At 36.1% G+C, this 23,288-nt stretch overlaps 2 protein-coding genes across 9 annotated transcripts; one reads left to right on the forward strand and one right to left on the reverse strand.

The window, feature by feature from the left end:
* Positions 1-1,070: 1,070 nt before the first annotated feature.
* On the reverse strand, positions 1,071-10,487 carry LOC106647342 (ral GTPase-activating protein subunit beta). The gene is made up of 24 exons (XM_089596193.1): positions 10,427-10,487; positions 9,821-10,180; positions 9,021-9,441; positions 8,714-8,740; positions 8,393-8,607; positions 8,142-8,325; positions 7,807-8,067; positions 7,115-7,363; positions 6,619-6,720; positions 6,374-6,514; positions 6,049-6,296; positions 5,709-5,939; positions 5,492-5,642; positions 5,283-5,393; positions 4,677-4,781; positions 3,981-4,121; positions 3,875-3,889; positions 3,641-3,801; positions 2,975-3,564; positions 2,476-2,890; positions 2,053-2,371; positions 1,676-1,936; positions 1,343-1,592; positions 1,071-1,255 (listed from the first exon to the last, which is right to left on the reverse strand). The coding sequence occupies exons 2-24, from the start codon at positions 9,854-9,856 to the stop codon at positions 1,138-1,140; spliced, it is 4,752 nt and encodes a 1,583-aa protein (XP_089452319.1). The 5' UTR covers positions 9,857-10,180; positions 10,427-10,487; the 3' UTR covers positions 1,071-1,137.
* Positions 10,488-10,595: 108 nt separating this feature from the next.
* Positions 10,596-23,288, forward strand: sw (cytoplasmic dynein 1 intermediate chain short wing). 8 transcript variants are annotated; one of them, XM_089597090.1, is made up of 15 exons: positions 10,596-10,983; positions 11,117-11,238; positions 12,336-12,450; positions 12,528-12,624; positions 12,742-12,850; positions 12,999-13,126; positions 15,343-15,480; positions 17,392-17,412; positions 19,117-19,164; positions 20,885-21,061; positions 21,139-21,295; positions 21,373-21,745; positions 21,836-22,067; positions 22,161-22,588; positions 22,670-23,288. In XM_089597090.1, the coding sequence occupies exons 3-15, from the start codon at positions 12,349-12,351 to the stop codon at positions 22,829-22,831; spliced, it is 2,172 nt and encodes a 723-aa protein (XP_089453216.1). In that variant the 5' UTR covers positions 10,596-10,983; positions 11,117-11,238; positions 12,336-12,348; the 3' UTR covers positions 22,832-23,288. The 8 variants fall into 8 exon arrangements, with proteins under 8 accessions (XP_089453216.1, XP_089453217.1, XP_089453218.1 ...); XM_089597091.1 differs by lacking the exons at positions 11,117-11,238; positions 17,392-17,412 and having other exon boundaries at positions 20,909-21,061; XM_089597092.1 differs by lacking the exons at positions 11,117-11,238; positions 17,392-17,412 and having other exon boundaries at positions 15,421-15,480; positions 20,909-21,061.

Consider the following 23,288-nt stretch of genomic DNA (forward strand, 5'->3'; position numbering starts at 1 on the left):
GCATTTACTGTGCGTAATGGTGGTTTTTGCTGGAATTTCTAATTAAATATGTACATTTTAATATACAAAATTAATACGAAAAATGTCGCAAGGTAAAAAAAGCACTTTGGCCCTTTAAAATAATGTATTAATGTTTGTATATATTTATGACTTTTCTTCAAAAATCTAAGAAATATGAATGGTAGTTTTCCTACGAGTTTGAAAAGTCTCTGTTTGCGAACCGAGATGTTTGCGGCTCGAGCCGAAGGCGAGGTCCGTAACGAGGTTCGTAAAGGAGACTTTTCGAACGAGTTCCGGAAAACTGCTTTTTCGCCCGAGGAAGTACCAGCCTCCCAAAACCACCCGAGGGCGGAAAATAATATTTTTGTTTCGAAAAAAGGAAAAATTAATCAAGGACAAGTAGAAGTGATGAAAAAAAAAAAAAAAAAAAAAAAAGAAAAAGAAAAAAAAATCCAATATTGTACACCTAGAATACACTAAGTTTTGTTTTCAATAATAAATGTATACCACCTATTCGTGGTGTTAAGCGACAACAGGCAGCCTTGGGCAAGGTTACTTTATTGACTTTTTAGCACTTAAAAATACAATTTTTTAATATTATTACTGTCATTATTATTATTATTATTATTTTTTTTTTTTTTTTTCATTTCAATTGTTCGTCCTACATTTTTTTTATAAATACGCCACATGTCACCACATGCTAGTTTTATAAGTATCTACACGTTGATAAGTACTCACAGATTAATAGTATTCACGATTGTTCATGAACACATGGAAATAATTTTTTTTTTTTTTTTTTTTTTATAATCGTGGTTGATTTGAATGGAACAGCAGTTTCGTCAAGAATATTAACTAGCATATGCCACTAAGATGAAATTGTTTTAGCACAAAATCATGCACTATCGATTGGTAAAACATTTATCTTTCTCTTGTTCATTTCAACGTGTGAAAGTATTCGAAAAATGAAAAAGATCTCCAAGTGGGCGAAAACTCCTTAATTGTTAAAGAAAGAGGAGAAAAGAACGTACACATTGATTTAAAGATAAAAGTACAGTATTTATTAAACACGGCGTATAAAGTATTGTGTATCACATTTTTAATTATCAATATATGCTTTTGTCTATCGACATGATTGTTTTACAGTTGGGTACTACTGAACAACAAAGTCAACAGTTCTGGTTGTTGAAGATTCAGCTTGTACTTTTGTACCATGTCTTGGATCTTCAATCGTCGTCTAACGTGCGGTGGATGATAACTGCAATAATCATGCATTAATACATTACATCAGTCAAATGAGTGCAAGATAATGATAATCAATCACTTGAAAATGTGTAGTGCTAACCTATCGTTGTCCAATCGTTTTCTTCTGCCGATGTTGAGTGCAGTCTGACGTACCAAGGAGCCGAGGGCTCGTCTAGGTACTACCATACCGTCGATCAGCGGCGTGGCGAAATTCATGCGTGAGGTAGGACCTTGAAGCTTAACGTGCATCAGCCCATTCGCGAGGGCTTGCAGGTATATCACGTGCACGTCGCTCGCCTGCACTACCCGCGAATGTTCCAGGCCCGTACTTGTGTGAGGTAACAGTCCCGCTGTTGATAAGTTGTGTTACATTTGTTGCAACGTGTGTGATCGGTGTTCTTTACTGTTTTGACAAGTATAGGGCTTTACTTACAAATCGGAAATTGCACGTGGTCTTCCAGACTCTCCAGCCACACGACCATTATTTTCGTGTCTGTCTGTGGTGGTAAGGAATGTTTGGTCGTTCTACGTGGTCTGATTGGCTCGGATTGAGCGGACCCAGCTGAAGCCGAAGACATGTTGGCAGACTGTTTTTCCAAATCGAGGGACATCGCGCGAGTTTGACCCGATATGGGCGAAGAATTTGCAAAAATGTGCGAGGCGTTGCTGTTATTGACGCAGCGCTCGAACCACACTATTAATAAAAATAAATAAATAAAGGGAAAATAATGTATCGGGACAGCCACTGACCTTTACACATACATCACACAAATATGATTCAAGTGGAAAGATAGAAAAGTAAGCGCTTACCATTATTGGTGTCGTTGTGTTTGCTATCAACACCAGCCGGGATCGAAGTCGCGTTGGACGAGAGGGTGGACACGACAAAGGCCACCTCCGAGCTGACGTCTGCCCAATACAGTACGTGAGTATTGCCGTTGTAAAGGGCACCTCCGTGGTCGTCATTGTCTTCGGAAGGCTGAGGAATATTGGCCTGATGGGAGCTCGGCGTGGAGCGCCACGAAGTTTGAACGTGGCCAGTCCAACCTGCATGCGAAGATACCGATACTGGCCAGCCCAGGGAGCTCAGAAACTCCAGAAAATTGGATGACACGCTGCTCTCGTGCAGCTGAAAAATAATTAAAAAAAAAAAAAAAAAAAAACTGTACCTACTACTCGTAAAATTTAGACTCGTTTGAGTTTACGAAAACTCGAGGAAATGGTAACACGTACAACATTGGTGAGTATCGCTTCTGGAGTAGCTTGGCCTGCTTTGACATAAAAAACGTGCACGGTATCGCAAGTTCGAGCGCTAATGTGGTCCAGACTTTCGAGATCTGAGGCGAAACCTGCTATCGTGGGATCGAGAGCTATCAAGCCTCCGGTGACCAGTTCGCTTTGAGCGCTCGAGTCGGGATTTAGAAAACCAAAGTGACTCAAGAATAGCCTGGCCGTTTGAAACTCGTGGCAGATTTTCGGCGGTGAGCACTCGCTCATTTTCTCCGAAGCCACGCGGTTCGCGCTCTCTTCGTTGAAATTTGCCTCACTAGCGATTGCGTAGTCGAGCAATTGGTGAAGTACCTGGTGATCGTTCATTAAGGAGTCGCTCTCGTTCATAATCGCCTCCAAACTTGGTATCGACTCGTCCCTATATTGTTCATTAACATAAAATATTTCAACAAATGAGCACGTATAGCGAAAACAAAATTTGTAATTCCATATATATACGTACACGACGCAGTGAGGTATCTTGTCCACATTGTCCGGGAAAAATCTTGGCTTGTAATCGACAGGGGGCTGAGATTCATGCAGCGGCAGGGGCCGACCGGGATTTGCGTTGGAGCTGCGCACAATCGATCGATGCCGAGGCAAATGCCGCAACTGCATGGTCCAGGCGTGACGGCCAAAGGGTCCACGTATTAGCGCAGTAACCGTAGGCTGTGGGTCTTGATCGTTACCGAGCGGCTCCTCGAGAAGTGCCATTATGGTCGCGTTATCGGCTACGAAGTAACGAAAACGTTCGACCGCCTGTTCCCGGGATACTTGGTCGCCGTTGGTGGGCCAACTGTTGCAATGGCGCAACAGAGATACCTCGTCCAGCAACGAGGAAAGCGACTGGGCACCGCACACACTTGGAAAGTAACCGACCTGCTCGAGAATTATCGTCAGCAGGGCATCGGCAGCATCTCTGACGCGCATCGATGCCGGTTTCAGCTCTTTTGCGTCCTTCATTTTTATCGGCTCGCCGGGCTTTCCCACCGATTTCGACCCCGAAACGCCCAACTCAACGACTTCTAAGACTGTCGCCAAGCATTCCTTGTCCTGTTAAACATGAAATTTGTCAAATGTAATTTTTTTCTTTTCTTTTTTCTTTTTTTTTTTTCCATCGTCAACTAACTTGCAACAGTTGCGGGTGGGCTGTGAGCCAAGTAGTTAGACAAGAGAACGCAGCGACGATGGACGAGTGAAGATCTTTGGAATGTGCGGGTGGTGGCCGCCAACACTGGTAGGCTATATAATCGCACAGCCACTTTACTGCTCTTTTACACTCCAAAGCGTCTACAATTGAAACAATACTTGTAACTTTTCGACTCGAATATACGGCGATTTGAATTTTTTATTTGTATCAAACCTGTTAGTTTCCTCGCTTCTCACGAATGACACGCGTAAACGTTAAAATTGCACGTTAAAACCATTGTCGTCAGGAAGAATAAAAAAACTCAATTGTGTGTGTATACCTGTTTCGCGTATGCGAGTTCTGGCCAAGCCGGAGAGCATTTCGAGAGCTGCCAATGAAACATTGAGATCCGTTTTCCAGGAGGAAATCAATCGGTGGCACACCAGGTACGTAGCTCGCACGAAAAGAGCGTGCGCGGAATCTGTAAACGTTGGACGCGTTTTTTAACTAAAAATCTGGCTTTTTCTTTAATTACTCCCGGCATACATCACTTTGGAAAGTGGAATAACATCGGTTTGTTAAAACATTAGTAACCAAATGGGACAGGTAAGATTACATTGACACATGTGGTTTAACTTTAAAAAAACAAAGCCAATAAATATTTAGTGTTCATCGATTAAATGGCATTAGTCAAAAATCCACATTAAATGTTTTTTTTTTTTTTGTTTTTTTTTTTTGTTTTTTTTTTTTTTGTATCAAAGGATGTTAGTTAAAATGTTTCACTCATACTGTACCCTTAAATGATATACAAAACTCTGTAGAAAGCAAATTCATAGCATGAATGTATAAAAAGAAAAATAAAAAGGTGCTGTGAGACGAAATTTCCAAAAAAAAAAGTTAGCGTGACGCAAAATGATAGATTTTCCAAAGCTTACGAGTATGAATATACGAAGAGGCAGAAATTTGGATGTGGAGATTGAACAAAGAAAAAAAAAAAAAAAAAAAAAAACCATAAAAAATGCAAAAAAATATTTACCAAACGAAACGCTATCTTCTTGCAGCATAGTAATATCGGATGTATCGCCTAGTGAGCGCAGATCGCTGGATATGCTTATCTGACTGGTTGTGTCGCTGGTGCAGACTAATCGAGTGATCGAAACGCAACAATAAACGTAGAAAAACTCGTAATAGCAGGTTTTTTTGTTTTTGTTTATGAAGGCAAAAAAAATTTGTTTTTCATGTAAGCGCAGCAGAGGCAAAATACAATCAAGCTGATAAATAAAACAATAATCGTGTGTATGTAAATGATAGTGTGCGCAAGCTGTTGTATTTTTCATTGGCATACGAAAAAAAATTACCGATTTGCTTTTAAGAATAAAAAAAGTTGAAATAACAATGGACTTTTTATTCTTATATATATACGAAGCTATGAAATCCTGTAAATATTTCATATACGGAAAGAAAAGCTCAAGCTCACATAAAACAAAATTATAAACAAAAAAATGACATATATATACTTAAATAAAGCTCCAAATTTAAAAGCTGCTTTACGTATATATTGACAATCCAGTAAAACTATTGAAGTGAGATGAACATTTTTTTTAAAGAAACCAAAAATAATCTATGGAAATAAAAAATTTACCGGACGACAACAAATTGGTCGTAGTCTCGTTCGACACCGTACTGTCTGGCTGGGTCACTTGCTCGGCTTCTTCCGCAGCAGCTGAATCTTGCACGCTCAACAATAAACCACCTGCGATTCAAACATGAAATACACGAAAGTGGGAAATGATCTATTTTTTTTTTTTTTTTTTTTTTTTTAATTTCGTAACGAAACATATGTGTAATCACCCAAGAGCATGTGCGTATTTTGCGGATCGACTTCAACTTGCAACGCGTTGCTCAACAAGTTCATTAGTCTTGGTTTCAATTGTGCAAACGTGATCGGTACTTTCTCTTGCGTTATTGAGGTCGTAGTGGGTATTTCCTTGATTTGCAGATTCTAAAACGATTGTATAATCATGTAACAAATATCGAGAATCGAATCAACAACGACGAGCCAACGAACTTGAAAATGCAGGGGCAACGCGAGCATCGACAGCAACAAGTGTATCGACGATCTGCGGAGCTCCACTTTGGATACAGAATTCGACCTGAGTCTCAAATCTTTCTCCGGTAGCACGACTTCCAGCGCAGCCAATACAGCTGGAACCAAAACTTGCACGCCATCGAGATCGAGGCGGAACAGATCGGCCGAGTTGCACAGTATACTTGCCAGCGTCTCTCCGCACTCTTTCGTCTGAAACACACACACACACACACACACACACACACATGTATATTTTACGTTTCACGGGCATATGAAAAAACCTTTCTTTTTTGTTTTTTCCCTCCCTAGAATACGATACCTCGGTAAACCTGTTGACTTTCAAGCCGTGGCTCATGGCTTGGTAAAACCTCGCCAGGTAGGCCGGCAAAATTTCCTCCCCGGTCTTCTTGGCGCAAAATATCCGGCAAAGGGTCCCCATGGCCTCGGCCCGGCCGGATTCGTATCTGTCAATGCCAAGCGAAGCCGGTACTTCTCCGAGATTTTCTTGCAACGAGCTCGGACCGTCGACGATTACCGATGATGGACGCTTCGGGGCATTGTTTGGCTCTGAAAACGTTCCACCAATCAAAAGAAGACTTTCAAATCCTTTTCAAGTAAACGGCACACTGTTAATATATACTGACGAGGTAAACTTTGCGACCAGCCGTCCGTACCGATGAACGCGGCTTCGAACAGCCACTCTCCAAAAAGGTGAAGTATACTGTTGCACTTGGGCCGGCCTGGGGCCAAGGGAGGTCTAGCGTCTTGACTCACAGATCCCATGGCTAAATACAATATATTGTGCCAAGTTTTTTTTTTCCGCATAAACGAGGCTTCTCGAGTCTAATCGAGTAGGATATTAAAAAAAAAAAAAAAAAAAAAAACTCACAAGTTATACTGGAAGTTGAGGAGGGACCCGAATTTGTACTCATCAGCGAGGTGCTGGTGACTCTGCTCGTAGTCAGCCCTATCAGTGACGCCTTTGGAATTCCTGATGGATCAAACATCGCGTTTACATCACATTACTTATACATTATTGTCATTTTTAATAATGAACCTGCACCCTGGCAACAAACAGTCCGTGTATTTCAACGAAAAAAACACTATTTACACAGAGCTAGGAATGTTAATTATATACAGATAAGAATAAAATATACAATTCAAATGTAACTATAATATATTAAGTGCAACGAAGGAAGTAAGAGGAAAAAAAATCGAGAAGGAGGAAGAACGAAACACAAGACGGAAAAAAAATCGTTGAGAGACAAGACATATTATAATAAAGGATGATGCTTCTTTCTGTTTAATGCAGGAACATGAAGAAACATTTCAAAGCCTCTCAGCAAACAGATAAAGGGAGAGAGAGAGAGAGAGATTAAAAGTACCCTTGGTTACAGCCGAGGGTGTGACGCTGAAGCTCTTGGCGAGCCTGCGCTGGGTAGGCGGGGTCGGCGATGGGTGACTCGGTTGGTGGTGATGTTCCCTAATAGCGAAGCCACGCTCGAGATTGATCGAACCAACGCCACCGGGGCCTATTAGACTGGACGAGGTGACGGCGCTCGAGCTACTAGCGCCCGAGAGCAAGTTGAAGCTCGTTACGCAGCACTCCTCCCAGCAGCAGGCTTGCGATATACCTGGGGAAACGATCGTGGTTTTTTTCTTCTTCTTTTTTTCATCCCTTTACCCATCGACTGCTAGAAATTTATTTGGGTCCTCGTTCGCTATGATACCTCGTCTTGTTTTCTCACGACTTTGTAACTCTGCTAGGTAATGAAGTAATTGAGCTAAAGCGGTATATACATCTAACGATTTAAATTCCTAATTCACGATTTTTACAATTACATGTTATATTGTTAATGGGTTACAAGTTGTTGTTACGTAATTAGTAGATAATGTGCAAATATTTTGTTGGGGTGTAAAGATATATATTATATTGCTCAAAAGCTTGACAGCCACGTATATGTACATCAGTGTGCTTTTCACAGATCAGAGTAGTCACAGTATGATTAAATAGTATCAGTGCACTGTGCAGATTATTTGCATCCAAGTAATAACAAAAGTCGTCATTTCTACTTACCTAGAAAAGCATCGACCTGGCCGGCGATGCCTTTTATTGCTTTGAGAAATATGTAGGGTAGCTGTTGCAAGCATGGGTGCTGGCATGGATCTATGGTGTTGGGACTGGACAGAGCGTATCTGAGAAATGCTTGGGTCTGCGATATCACGGCTGGTCGGCATAAATCGACTGGATCGCCGATCGTTCGTAATAATCTGTACCAAGCCTGGGAAACGGCTTCGTTTGACATTGTACTTGGTACCAACTGCGAATCTTCTTCGCCTTAAAATTAACCAAATTATTGTTATAGTTATGAAGAGTATTGTGACTATAGTGGTTAATTATTCTCGACTCACTTATTTTGAGTTCTGGAAACGTTGGGCCGTACATTATGTGCAACAGACGTGCTGTCAATGCTAAACAAACACGATTCCATTGTTCAATCAAAGATAATCTGTGTCGCCAACGTAGACAAGATTCTCTAAGGGTTTTCCACAGAGGTGGAGATGGAAAATTACGCTCACAAGCTACCAGCCAAACCTATGACCAACAAAAATATTTCATCAACACGTGAAGGAAGAATTATATAATTTATTCAACTGCTTACCTCCAAAAGTACCCCTAATACTCTTTCACACAATTGTTCACCAATGTCCTCTCTTATTGCCGGTGGTGCCAAAAGTGCATCGTTAATACCGATTAAAAATAAAAGTAAGCTTTCCCAAGTTTCTCTTTCCAAATTTGTTGAGCTCCTAGCAACTTGCTGCAAAGTTCTCAAAACTCTGTGACATAATACTGCTTGCTTATTAATTGTATCAGTTCCTAAAATGCATAAATATCATAAAAATAAAAAAAATTAAAAAATTTAAAAAAAAATATGAAACGAGCTACATGCTACATTTCCATGCAAGTATATGTTAAGTGTTACCCAAATCCTGGTATATAAATGGCCAGACTACGGAAAAAGAAGTTAACATTAACTAAGTGACGTACAAGGAGAGTGTTAATGTTCATTAGTTCAAAAAAACACAGTATTAATAAGTCACTGAAAGAAAAACTACGGCAAATGTTATTTACCACTACCCATCACCACTAACAGATAAACAGAAAGATTTCTCAAAAAAAGTGCAAGATGTTTTGTTCATTATTGTATTTGCTGTTGTTTTTCTCTAATGGTTATTACCACAACAAACTAAAAATGTAAATTCAATTAGTTGTACAATAATTTTAATTACCTTCCCCCTTCCTAGGTACAAAAAGATTGTGCAAATGACCAATAATTTTCCTGGCATAATAATTCGAATCATCAGCAATAGGCTTAGGCACACATATTTTTGGTGAAGTGTACAAAGCTGACAGCCATTCGCAGTAAACGTTCACACAATCTCTGACTGTGTCGTGTTCTGTCAAAGGAAGAGATAGTCCAAAGCAAATGACTTCCATGCACCATTGGACTTCCTTATCCGTTATCAAAGGGCTTGCCTCAGCAGCTTGGGCAATACCAAGATTGGCTGCTAATTGACGAACTATTGACAGAGTCACATCTTTACCAACAACAGAATTAAATTTTTCCAACACACTTTGGCTGTCCTCTGATCCCTGCTGGATTAATATACTCAGAGATGCCCATTCTGAGTACATGTTGTCCCCTAAATCCTAAAACAAAATGTAAATAGTTATTAAATAGAAGAATCAATAAAAAAATGTTTTACAAAACTGATTATGACAAAGCTACATGTCTAAAAACTACTTTGAATATATTTAATCGATTGTCAACTTCACAAGTATGTATGCAATGATAAAACAATAAATATTTGGACAAAAAAGATAACAGGTGGTAAGAAAACAATAAATTCACCAAAACATATACATAAATTAAAACTGCCTCTAAAAAATAATTTTAAAAATATTAGCTTCCAATCAAAGTACGTATCGTTATACATCCCGCTTTGTTTACAAAACAAGGCAATCTTGTGTGTATTGTTTATGAGTCAGAGAGCATATAAAATAAAAAACAAGATTACCAAAGCCTTACCTTAAGGTTAACACGATTAAAAACGCCTAGATTCATAGATTATTTGCATGGACTCCTGGCTTCGCTCTCTCGTTATTTTTTTTTATTCCTTCACTGCAACGAATTCCCGTTCCCAATCATACTTGGAGAAAAAAGGAGTCTGACACTTGCTTGCCTGCAACTTACTTCCCATTCATGGCACATATAATTTTCACACGCCTCACCTTTATAATATTAAGTAGGCGTAGCTATAGCACTCCTTTTTCATCTCTTCAGGATCGCGGGAATATTGTACTTTCATTTGATTTCTCTCTCACACGCTTTGTCGTCATTGTAAATTGTAACATATGTTTGTTATCTTGCGCCTTTTCTCAGTATTAGCTGATTGAAATAAAAAAAAAATAAAAACAACTGTAAAATAATTTTCATGAAGATCAATGTTTACACTCATTCTCTACTTTTATTTTGCAATCAAATGATTTTTCAAACAAATTTGTGGACGGTTTTGATATTATGTTACGTCAATGTACATTATAAAATGAATATGGGAAAAAAATTGTTACATACTGATCGACTATTGTAATTTTAATTTTGCAATGAACTTGTAAAAAATAAATTTGAGCTCACAATAATTGACAGTCCAGCGCAATAATATATACAAACAAGCTCCGAAACTCCTATTTCCGAACGCAACTCCTTACAAATATATATATATTTGTAACTACAAACACATATCAACATCTGTAGCAAGCAGAAGACGAAGAGAGAACCGAAGAGTTCACACTTCACACTTGGCGTGCTGCAGAACAGCATGCATGTACATAAAAAAACTCTCGGGAGTGTACATTATAGTTAGCATGACGATAATTATAAATGTAATGAAGTAGGTAACCTCTTCATATACCCGTCGTCGATTCCTCATTTATAGCGCATTAAAATTTTCACGAAGTTAACACAGTGTTCCCAAACCAAAGTGTCTGCAAAAAGATAACAAAGTGAGGTTAGGAAGTGTAAATGTCTCATATGTATTATATATAGACACGTATTGTTGCACGAGTACGACGCCTACACCGAAAATAGATATACCTGGAGTATGTGCATACTTTTTCACGCATACTTAATGCTTTAGTTTTTGTGCACGACTTGGAGAACTCCGGGAAGTCATATGCTTTGAAGAAGTGGGTGTAAGTACACTTGGTGGCTGCTACTCTCTACTCTCTTTGCTGTCTCATTACTTTACCTATACCTGGATATAGTACTTACTATCAGTTAAGGAACTCTCTTTACTTGGCTTTTTGCTCTCTCCTCTCTCTATAGCCACAGTAGGACGAATTCACGTAAAAGAGATATATAAATATATACAGAGAAGAAAGAGTGAGCATAAGGATACAGTTGCTCTTTTTTCTTCCAAAGGACGAAGCGGAGGCGCTCAGAAAGAGGTGTGCAGTGCTTCTGACTTCTGCTATGCTGTTGATGTCAATCATCAGTGCATGTACATACACACACTTATTTTTGTTTTAATGTCAAGTGCATCAGGTGCAGTTGTCAATTTGTCATCTATATATATATATTTGTGTAGATCATTTTTCTTTTTCTTTTACTTGTACCTATAGCAGAACTTTATATGCTCGGATACATTAATATGGATGTGACGTGCGTTGCCCCCCTAACTCCATATCATCATCACAATCATCACGCTTTTGACAAATCTATCCTTTTTTTATCCTAAAGGGTAGGTACTCAGATACGTGTCTTCGTCGCTGTTGTGTATATATATATATTTTTTTTTTTTTGTGACTTTGCAGCGCGGGGGTTGACATACTTGATTTTGAAAGTGTTTTTTTTCGACTGTGCACTAAAATACGCAATAGTACGAGATTTCTTAAATTACATCATTGTGGGACATTTTGGTGTCGGTTTTTTATAAGGTGTAAGGGGTTAATTTTGTGTTTTAAAGACGAAAGTTAGGTGATGTGCAATGTATTGCTTAAATACAGCGGCTCTTTTTCTACCCTGCCCAGACACTACCCAAAATCAATACCCAACGCGTATAAGTATGACGGCTCTCTCGTGCGCCGTAATATCAGAGCACACTTATAAGTGTGCACGTATTACATACCACGTATAGATAGATGTGTATTACAGGTGAGAAGTAACTGTCCACCACATCACCACATTCTTCTTTTCTGTTAAATACTTATCTGTTCTGTAGCTCATTCAAGCCGTGATGTAATCTTGACAGGATTATTCCTTTAGATTCTTATCTACCATTAACCTGCCACTGTTGATTTAGTTTGAAATCAATGTACAAGTTTGTTGGCTTCTTTTTTACTTGGAAATTTTAATGCACTGTCGAATTGGTAATTTGATTTAGAAACACGAAGTGGGCTATTATTTGAGTGACATGATTTAATAAGTCAACGTGATATTTGCTCTTGCTGTGTGTTGCTATAAAAAAATTATTCCACTGGTTCTGATAAAAACAAGCTTTATTCAGCTTCATGCAACAATTGCATTTTAATTTTTTATTGATTAGGCACAATTGAACCATGATGTCCGATCGTAAAGCCGAGTTAGAAAGGAAAAAGGCTAAACTTCAGGCCATCAGAGAGGAAAAAGAAAGGAGGAGAAGAGAAAAAGAGCAGAAAGATGTAAACAATTTTAAACATTTTTTTCGGGATAATAATTTGAACTAAGGAATTTCATAATTGCTTGATGTTACTATCAGGTGGAAGAGGCAAGACTTCGGGCCTCAAACACGAATAGAGATCAACAAAAAGAAGTTGATGCACTGTTGTCCTCTTTTGGTGTAGCTCCTGTTTCAGGTAATGTACATTGATACAACGAGTTGCATAAAGTTGCTGATTTTAGATGATACAGGTTGAATTGTTTAACTGAATTGAAGGATAATTAATTATTGTACCACAAATTTGTTATTTCAGAAGTACTATCTAGTTTGTCCAGTGCAAACTCCATAGCTACTCCAGAGCAAAGTATCAACGCAACTCCAGATGCCAGTTTACAGCCAAGTAGTATTAATTCAACACAGAGGTATACAAATTTTTTTTAAAGTAATTTTGATTGCATTGCGTAAAAACTTGAAAATGGCGTGAAAAAAAGTTTCAAGTGTACCCAATGCATAACAACTTAACAAATAATATGTATTAACATGAACAATTCGACGCAAACAATTGAACAGTGTGCCCAAAAAACGAAATCGCGAACTTACGATAGTATCGGTAGCCCACACGAACATTCCACCCAAAGAGCCAGTTGTCTACACGAAGCAGACGCAAACAGCGCAGGTTGTCCACGCGAGCCACGACGGTGAGTGCGACATTTCATTATTTCTAATCTCACTTTATTTCTTCCCTTTTTACGATTCAAATGTATTCCCAATTACTACTAGACACTGACATAAATACAAATACGTCTTGGTATACTTTTACAGAAGAGCAATTTTTTATTTTTCTATCTACTGTGTCTTACTTGAATCCTTGATTTCTGTATTTACTATTTGTGAAGTCCGTGATTTTACTGACAAACAGTTTAATTCTTTGATTGAATACTAATGTATGGAAAGATATAACAGCATATTTGTTTCTATAATATAATATAATGTAATTTAATACAATAACCTGTCCCCTAATTATTAACATATCACTGACATATTATTCGAATTTTTGTTGTTACTGTTTTTATTCAAAGTATAAATATTTTTGAATGTTCCAACTAATAAACTGAGAGAAAAAATTTTTTAATGGCTTATGTGGAATTTTTTTATTCACGTATATATTTTTTACTTTTTATTATTATTATTATTATTATTATTATTATTATTATTATTATTAATTGGAATGTACACAAAGTGATTGGCAATATTGTTTGAAGTAAGTACATGTGTTTAATTGAACATTTTTTTTTCATTTGAGCAGACTTAATTTCATCAGAAGTTTTTTTTTTATTTTTATGATTTTTTTTTAAATGCTGGCTGAAAATCTATGGCTTAAAAAGAAATTAAATTAATAAAAGAAATTATCTAGACCATACTAAAAACAATGCAATTAAATCTGTACGTATGTATATGTTTAATCAGTCTAGATTTTTGTTACTTTCTTATCATCTTTTAATTTTTATACTTTTATTTGACTATTACACAATTTTTTAATTTTCTGTTCACCTAAAAAACAGTGTTAAATTAAATACACCTATTATTTTTTAATAATTCGAAATTGATAATTTTTTTTTTTTCTTAAATAATTATTTAAGTCTTTCACTTGCGAGGAAACTTACATATTCATTGATAAATTATGTTTAACTTGTAAACGATTAATGTTGTATTTTGAGGTGTCTATATTTTTTAATAGAAACAATTTTTTTTCTTATTACTGGTTTTAACATTAATTATTTACATATGCCGATTTGTGTTGCGATAAATACATTGTATTAAATGCATAATACAAATTAATAGTCAGATCTGTGTGTAACTTGAAAAATCGTAAATTAACAATTTTTATTTATAACTAACATATAACCTCATAAACTTATCATGAATAATTATCCTTCACACATAATGAAAATTTTTAAAAAATTCAAGTTTTCAGTTTGCCAAATCTGTAGTAAAGTAATTGACAAAGTAATGAAATTCAAAAAAAAATTACGTATACATTTTAAATTTAAATTCACAAAATTTATTTTATAAAACATCTCTTTATATGTATATTTTATAACTCAATAACATTACTTTTCATATGAACAAAATGTTATTAAATAGCTAATGGTATTTTATAATTCGGTTATGTGTGCGATTACGTGTGATGGTTCACATTATAAAAAAAAAAAAAAAATTAAACTCGTCTCGTAAATTATAAACAACGTTTTAACCCTGTTATTAATCAATAATTCTCTGCATCTGATTGTTTTTTTTGTGAGATAAATGGCAATTAACAAAATTAAGTGAACGATCCGTGTATTCAAATTGGTAACAATTGGTGAGAGTCGGAAAAGGAAATGGCACGGGGGATGAGCACTTTGTAAAAAAAAGAGAGCCTCTATTCACGGCAGTTTGATCTTTTTAAACAAAATGCTTGATTTCTCATTTGTTACTTTTTTAACAAAATTTTAACTTTAACGGCACATACCTACAAGTACTCACATTTTTCTAAATTATTAATCAAAAAATTGTCAATGTAACAATACAGTGCGTCATCGACCAGTTACGTTATACATCCAAAACACTATATGTATTTAAAACCTTTACCGATCGATGGCGCACCCTTGGGTTTCGGGTCTGTATAAGGATAACCCTCGACATTATTAACAGACAGTAACAAAAAATAAGAAAATAACCGCTATAAGAGGAATAAAAAATATGTATCATACATCCTAACTTATTTTTGCTTGTGGTGTTTTTTTTTCCTCCCCCTCTTGCATTAATATTATCCAATGTACGCCTATAAAGCCCCCTAATTGTCTTGCGACATAACGATCTAACCGGGGTTTTAAAAATGCGACTCTGCGGGTGTTGGATAATGCGAATAAAGGACTGTCCGACTCCTCTTCCACATACACCATCTACTCCTCCTGTTCGACAACAACACCAACTCATTCTTGCTCCGCAGGCTACTTTGAGACCGACTGGTGGCGTCCCAGGAAAGGTGGGTCTACACCTAACTACCTATGTATGTTTCGTCTTCTTTTCACTTTTGTTGTCACGTAATGATGATGATGATTTACTTACAAGTTTCCTGTTTTTTTTTTTTTTTTTTTTTTTTTTCTTCTTTTTTTCCAACTGTGGTATTTTTATGTAATATCGATGGTAGTAGACTATTATTTATTGCTATGCACTTTTGGTTGTACACGAATACAACGACGAAAATAATTCATTACAAACATCTGTTTCAGTTTGGGATAATTTCTTTGACTCTACGTGTGCGTTAGTCAATTGCATGTTAAATAAATGAATGCATAAATATCCTTTTTTTTTATGGAAAATTTTCGTCGTTGATATTCTCCTTCCTAAGGGAACAAGTAATCAGCTTGAAACTTTATTATGTAACATTTTTTACTAACATTGTGACATATTTTGCCGCCATGATGATTTTTTTGTAACGTATGCATTACTAAACTTTCTTGTGTTGTACATGAATATCAGATGTGGATTTGAAAAATGAATTTATTTTTATTATTTTTGAAAGATCTGATAATTTATGAATTTTTTACGACACCAGAAATTAATTAAATTACGTAGAAACATGCTTATTTGCTTCTGTAAGCGTCTTTTAATAATTATGCTTGCTTTTGGAGGAGGGAGTTGTAATTGTTCATTGTGCATTAGAACGTAATTCAGTAAGATGAACTTAGACTTTTTTTGCTGTCAAAAGTGCTCACTTGCTAACATGACTAATTTGATTTATTTCCATCGTCACACACGTTGTTAACAAATAATAACAAAAAAAAAAAAATAATACTACAGGGAATGAATAAATTTTTAAAACGAATAAAACTCTACGTACTCACCTCTCTAAGTCAGTTTGGCGTCCAATTAACAACGGTGCACCATTGATTTTTGCATAAAAGCGCGTTCATCGGTGTTTACGAATGCTAGAGTAACTTAGGGGGTGGGTATAAGTGTGACAAGGCAATTTTTAAATGAACCGCTGATTCATCCGCGTGCCTACATAAATGAACCACAATTATTTCGATCGGAACTGTAAACAGTGAAGAATTTCGTGTAATGTTGGTGCAACACCTGTACATACACCTAATACAAGATGATGTCGTTATATTTGTTACAAATGTAAAGATGCAGTAATAATTCTTATTTAATTTTTATGACATACATGTGAAGATATCAAGATTATTTTTTTATGAATCGTATTTTCTAATTACTCAAATCATACAAGACTTTATTTCTGAAGATTACAAACTGCCATTGGGTGTTTCAATTGCCAACTATAACAATTATCTGTTAATTAATATGAAGAGAGAAAGGCTTCTGTGTTGAAGCATTATTGCATGTGCAATATTTCTTTTTTTTTTTTTTTTTTTATTGCTATAATGATGTAGCATGAGGGTCGAGTAACAGCAGAAAAAGCTATATGTATATTGTTTATCTCTTTTATGTCATAAATATAATTATTATTGGAAAATAATATTGTATTATTAGAAACAAATTTGATAACTTGTATCTCGGAGGAATTTACTAGGTCTTATAAACAATTTTTTTTGTCTTCAAGTAGGTAATTACATGGCATTGAATATGTACGTTTCCTCCGAAACGCTGATCTTATTATCCCGGCACAGTATTAAGCAAAAAGTTATGCACTTTTGTATTCATCTACATTCAAAGTATAAATTTTTAATTAGCTAATAAGTATATATTAAACCTATAGTATTTTGGTAAGATAAAATAGGTAAATAGTATGATTATGTTGTATCGAAAATTATGTAGTGTCATTTCAGCAACAAATTTAAGTATAAGTAAATTCAATGTGTATAAGCTTATACATTGAATGTAGATATAATTAAGTATGTAACGCGCCAGAGAAAAAAAATTCTAATGAAATAAAATTTTTCCCTGTCCTCCTTAGCTCATGCATTCGACTATTACGGTAAGTCACACATTTTTCTTGCTTTATACCGAATATTTTAAAAATCGGTTTAGCAAAGCACAAATTGTCAAAATAATTTTTTTCTTTCTTTCTTTTTTTTGTTTGATTAATTATTCAAACTTTTTACAACAATTCGCATTGGGGTTGAATGAACGATTAAATTTTTTATAATTAAATAATCGATCGAGAGGAAACGTACGGAACTTTCAATTTGAAATATATCTAACAGAAATACATACCTACGTTTATTTTCATTCACGTAACACAGATTAATAAGATTTTTCAATCAGGAAACAGACGTATTATTGAAAAAAAATAAAATAAAACAAAAAATTAAGAGACGATCATTATAAAAATTGCGTTTGGGAAAATCTACTTGCTAAGCCAAAGTAACTCTTGTCACTACTTAACGCACCTTCCAGAGTACTCATCTATTCTAACGTCTACTCACCAACAGTCATAAATAAATATATATGTTTTATAGACTATCGGGTATGGAAGCCTAATAATCGCCATGGTGAGGATACTAACGGGGGCATTTTATTTAGGTGTTGGCTTTTTCGTACGAATCTTTGTTCTTCACAGGCAACTTACTGTTCATTATCGTAACTATTGACACAACGGCACCAAATTTTTTTTTTTTTTTTTCATCGAGGCTTAGACTTACGAGAGATTTATTTTTCAAAATTTGTCAACAGCTTTAATTTTGACAAATATTTTGAATATCACTTGTACACTTTGGTCGACCTCTTGTGTGGGACATTTTTTCAAATTAATATTTTTCTAAGCACTTATTTTTATAAATTAAATTATTTATCCATGATTTTTACAGTGTCCGAATTTTTCTGATTATGGTAAATGTTTGTACGCACAAAGATATTTGTCTTACGCGCACGATGGAAATTTTTTTAAAATTAAATAAAATATAACTTATAATTCATTCAACTTAATTTTATCCACTGATTACGAGAACCGTAAATTTTGTAAGTGATTACATTATTGGTATATTATTCTCGAGAGTGAGAGTCGAGTGACGTATCATGCAAATTGCTTTGGGAAAATGTTTTTGCATGCCAATATGTGTTTTGAGGGTTGAAATGCTGTATTATACACATTCAGGGTGTTAATTCTAAATATATATGTCGAATGTGCACTTTTTCGAAACTAATATCTACTTGAGACTAAAAAAATACATTTTTTTTTTATGTATATATTTTTTAATAGTCTTTAAAAAAAAAAAAAAAAAAAAAAAAAAAATAGTACCCCAAAAATTAAAAAATTTCATGTTTTCTAAACTAAAACGATTTTATCAATAAAATATTTTCATTTAACCAATAAACCAGTTAACAAAACAAATCACTAGAATGAACACCCTCTATATGATATAATTGTGTCGTTATTTAACAATAGACTAATTTACCTATCTTCTCAGTTTAGTATCGATGCATTATACGTACAATTTTAGAATATTGTAAGACATTTTCTGCATTTTGGTAGTCTAAGACCCTTCTAAGTTTCTTTTACTAGTTAGCATATTATGACCATTTCAAGCTTATGCTTATCGTCGTAGAAGAAAATAAAAAAATTTCAATTATAGATCAAAAGCATCGGCAGTATTCTGAGAACGATTAGGATAAAATGAAAAAAAATATATATATTCATATGATGTCAATTTGACTGACTTGTTCTTTTCCTTTATTCAAGACGAGTACAATCTAAACCCTGGTTTAGAATGGGAGGACGAGTTCACAGGTAGGTGAATCTCTGAGAAACTCGACATACGGTGTGTTCCTTTGTTTACGTATTTTTTTTTTTTTATTGCATTGTGTGTTGTTCTGGTTGCAATTATTACATCATTTTTTTTTCTTAGCTTGATACGCAATAATCACTTATTTTTGAAAGATGTAAATTTTAGTTGAACAAGTATCAAAACGTTGTGTAAAAGAAAATTTGTGTTCATGGTAAAAAATTTTATTTAATGGAAATAAAATTTTTTAATTAGAGAACATCAAAATCATTCGGAGTGAAATTTTTACCATCCGTTTAATTCGTCCGAAGTAAATAAGTTATAAAAATTTTCGTACATCGAATTCTTATGATGAAGAAAAAACGTTTAAGTATATAACACGATTTCTTTTGGATAACCGATCTTTTTTTCTTCAACAATTCTTTCAAATGTAGATTTTTAAGCCACCATTTCCTAAGCTTCAAAAATTGGTGCATGTACAACGTACTTTTCTTTAGCCTCTTACCTTGATTTACTTTGCATTGGTGATTTCTCCTTCTTAATTAAAAAATGTCACCAAGTTTTTTTTTTTTTTTTTTTTTTAGTTTAGAGCTCGTGATTTTACAATTTTACGTGCCTGCGAACGGTAGGTGTAAACTTCCAACATTTTCGACTAAACGAAAATTTTTTTTTTCTACCCTCAATGGCATGTAAAATCATATACGCATCACAGGAAAAAAACAAATGCCATTTTGAGACATTCTTTACTTTCGCTCCTCAAGTGCGTAATGTACTATTTCCTTGCGGTTTGTTTCTTTTATTTACTCTATTTTATCTCGACTTTCTACAACACACTTTGGTTACCTACATTTACTTGCACTGTCCGCGAATTATTGTTTATTTTACAGTAGCATGCACATTTTTTATTATTTTTATCTCATCATCACTCGTGAAAAAAAACCCAAAATGATTATGGCACTTTATGACCTCTTCCTCTCTACGTCACGAGACTCAGGAAGCTGCGTTAATTTCCCTGTTATTATTATTATTATTATTTTTATTATTATTTTTATTATTGTTATTGTTATTATCAATGTCACCTCATGCTTCGTTTGTTTTCCGATCTCACAGTACGTAATCGATTAATTAAAAATCTCTTTTATTTAATTTTTTTTTTTTCAATGTTGAGTTTTAAAAGTAATTAGCTTAATTACAGCATGAATCTAAAAAAAAAATTTTTATTTTAAACTTTTCCTAAATAGTTAATTAATGCTTTTTATTTATTATGTTCCAAAGATAAAAAATACAATTGCATTAAAATCCTAAAACGCATAAGGAGTAGAAAAAAAGTTGCCCTTAATGTTTGCCCATTCATATGATCCAATGAACCCACGTATGTTGGAATATTCGTGCACGTCGAAAACAATTAAAAAAACAAAAAAACATTTATTCACATTTGGTTTTCCCGTAGATTATAATCTTCCATTTGATGTACGTTTCCGTAGTTGTGAACACTTAATTTTTGCAATGATTCACCAAATTTTATGTTGTATTCTGGATTAGTTGCAAAAAAAAAAAAAAAAAAAAAAAGCATTCAGTGTACGTTTGTTGTCGTAATATTGTTAATTGTACGTGATTATAGCTAGTTTATGGAAATAGAACGAAAATTTGTGTCTTGGCAAAGCCATTAGAGTTAGGCCGTAGTACTTAGTTCGCGAGTTGGTGGGAACGACTTATTCACCACAGTTTTGACATATGACGACGGCCAAGCCGAGGATGAGGAAAGCAGTCTGCCCCATCTCGATGGCTTCCAAAGCAAACTGCCGCCGGGCATACTGCCCCACGGACTGCCCCAAGTCAAGGAAGTCCAACCCGCCATTACCCAAGTCGAGAAGGAGAAAGAAATGGAAAAACCAAAGGAAGGTGAGTCGCGCAATAATTGTCCCTGTGCGGTTTTTGTTTGTTGTTTGATGACTGATGGTTCGAGTGTAATGTCACAGTTAGGGAGCTCAGCGAAGAGGAGAAACAGATGGTCATGCTGTCGGAGGAGTTCAAGCGTTTCATCGACAGGTCCAGCCGAGTGGTCGAGCGAGCTCTCGCCGAGACCGTCAACATCTACGCGGATTACACTGGCACCATGGACGGCGATGACGGAATGTAAGTTACTGAAAAAAAAAAAAAAAAAAAACATGGAGGAAAAAAATGCCAATAATCCCTTGTTCGACATTACACAGGGACGACAAGAGCCACCAGTGTCTCTGGTTGAATCGTTGTTTCTTCGACGAGCGTTGGTCGCGCAACCGGTGTGTCACGGCGATAGACTGGTCGCCTCAATTTCCGGAGCTCCTCGCGGCTGCCTACATCAACAACGACGACGCGCCTCACGATCCGGACGGCGTCTGTCTCGTCTGGAACACCAAGTTTAAAAAGACCACGCCCGAGTTTATATTTCATTGCCAATCGCCCGTTATATCGACGACGTTCGCCAGATTTCATCCGAATCTCATACTCGGTAGCACTTATTCCGGCCAAGTCGTGCTCTGGGACAACAGGGTACAGAAGAGAACGCCCATACAGCGCACACCGCTCTCAGCAACTGCCCATACTGTTGGTGTCTTTTTTTTTTTTTTTTTTTTTTTCTAATTTATGTTACGAGAGAGCAAGATTCCTTGAGGATAACTATCTGTTTTGTTCCAGCATCCGGTCTACTGTTTGAAAGTAGTCGGCACACAAAATGCACACAACTTAATCAGTATATCTACCGACGGCAAACTGTGCTCCTGGAGCTTGGACATGTTGTCACAGCCTCAGGAGACTCTTGAGCTACAGAACAAACAGTCGAAACAGATAGCGGTCACGCAGCTCGCTTTTCCCAGCGGGGATGTAAATAATTTCGTGGTCGGTAGCGAGGACGGATCAATTTATTCGGGTAATTTGGGCACCATGTCTTTTCTGAAACGATGTATATTGATTCTTTTTTCGATTCGTGTGGAAAAAATCGTGGGTTTTTTTTTTCTTACAGCTTGTCGGCATGGCACAAGGGCAGGCGTGACCGAGACCTATGAGGGCCACCAAGGCCCGATCACAGGCGTCGATACTCACGCTGTCCCCGGTGGCATCGACTTCTCCCACTTGTTCCTCAGCTCGTCCCTCGACTGGACCATCAAGCTCTGGAGCCTCAAGGAGAACAAGCCGCTGTACTCGTTCGAGCACAATAGCGACTACGTGTATGACGTCGCCTGGTCGCCCACTCATCCGGCTGTCTTTGCGGCTGTTGACGATTCCGGCAGACTGGATTTGTGGAATCTCAATCAGGACACGGAAGTTCCTACGGCTAGTGCCATGGTGGACGGTAGTCCAGCGTTGAATCGGGTGTCGTGGGCGCCCAGTGGATTTCACATCACTGTTGGTGATGACAGTGGCAGGATTTGGGTGTACGATGTCGCTGAGGTAAAATAGTAGCTTCCATGCATTTAAACTGCACGATTTTTCGTGTATTTTATTTATTTACAGCGGTATTTTTGTTTTCAGCATTTAGCACACCCAAGGATGGATGAGTGGAACAAGTTTTTGTATTGCCAGCAAGACTTTAAAAATAACAAAGCAGACGAGGAGTTAGATAAACTGAGTCTCAGTTCGGGTCCGTCGTCATTGTCGTCGATGACATCGATGCCGTCAGTTCCGCTTAGGTAAATGTCGCGCGTGATCGTCATTGGCAACTTGTGAAGGGAAGGAATCGAGAGCCCGAGAAACTTACGATTCGTCTGGTCGTCCTGTCCTTCCCTTTTTTTTCAAACTATGTCTCTATAAACTAGGCTTGCTATGAAAAAAAAAAAAAAAAAAATTGTTATAACATAGATTGAGAAATTATAAATATAATCAAATACTTAAACTCAATAGTAACAAATTTGCTACTGCAATGGATTCGATCCAAAAATTGGATCAAGCAATATATGACATGTAAAAAGATGTAACAAGCTTTATTAAAGAAGAAATGTCAAATAGTTATTATAATTTATTTAATTGTAAGGAGAACTTTGAAGGTGTCAAAGTTTTCAGTGATTGTTAAGAATGATGTGCATAACTGACTGTAAATTGCTGTATGAGAAGCCTTTTAAAAAAAAATCTTTTTTTCGTAATACAAAATAAA

This window comes from Copidosoma floridanum, unplaced genomic scaffold (genome assembly GCF_036245765.1).
Source record: "Copidosoma floridanum isolate Cflo_tuat_1 unplaced genomic scaffold, Cflo_Japanese_pri ptg000030l, whole genome shotgun sequence".
In the NCBI taxonomy this organism is placed as follows: Eukaryota; Metazoa; Arthropoda; class Insecta; order Hymenoptera; family Encyrtidae; genus Copidosoma; species Copidosoma floridanum.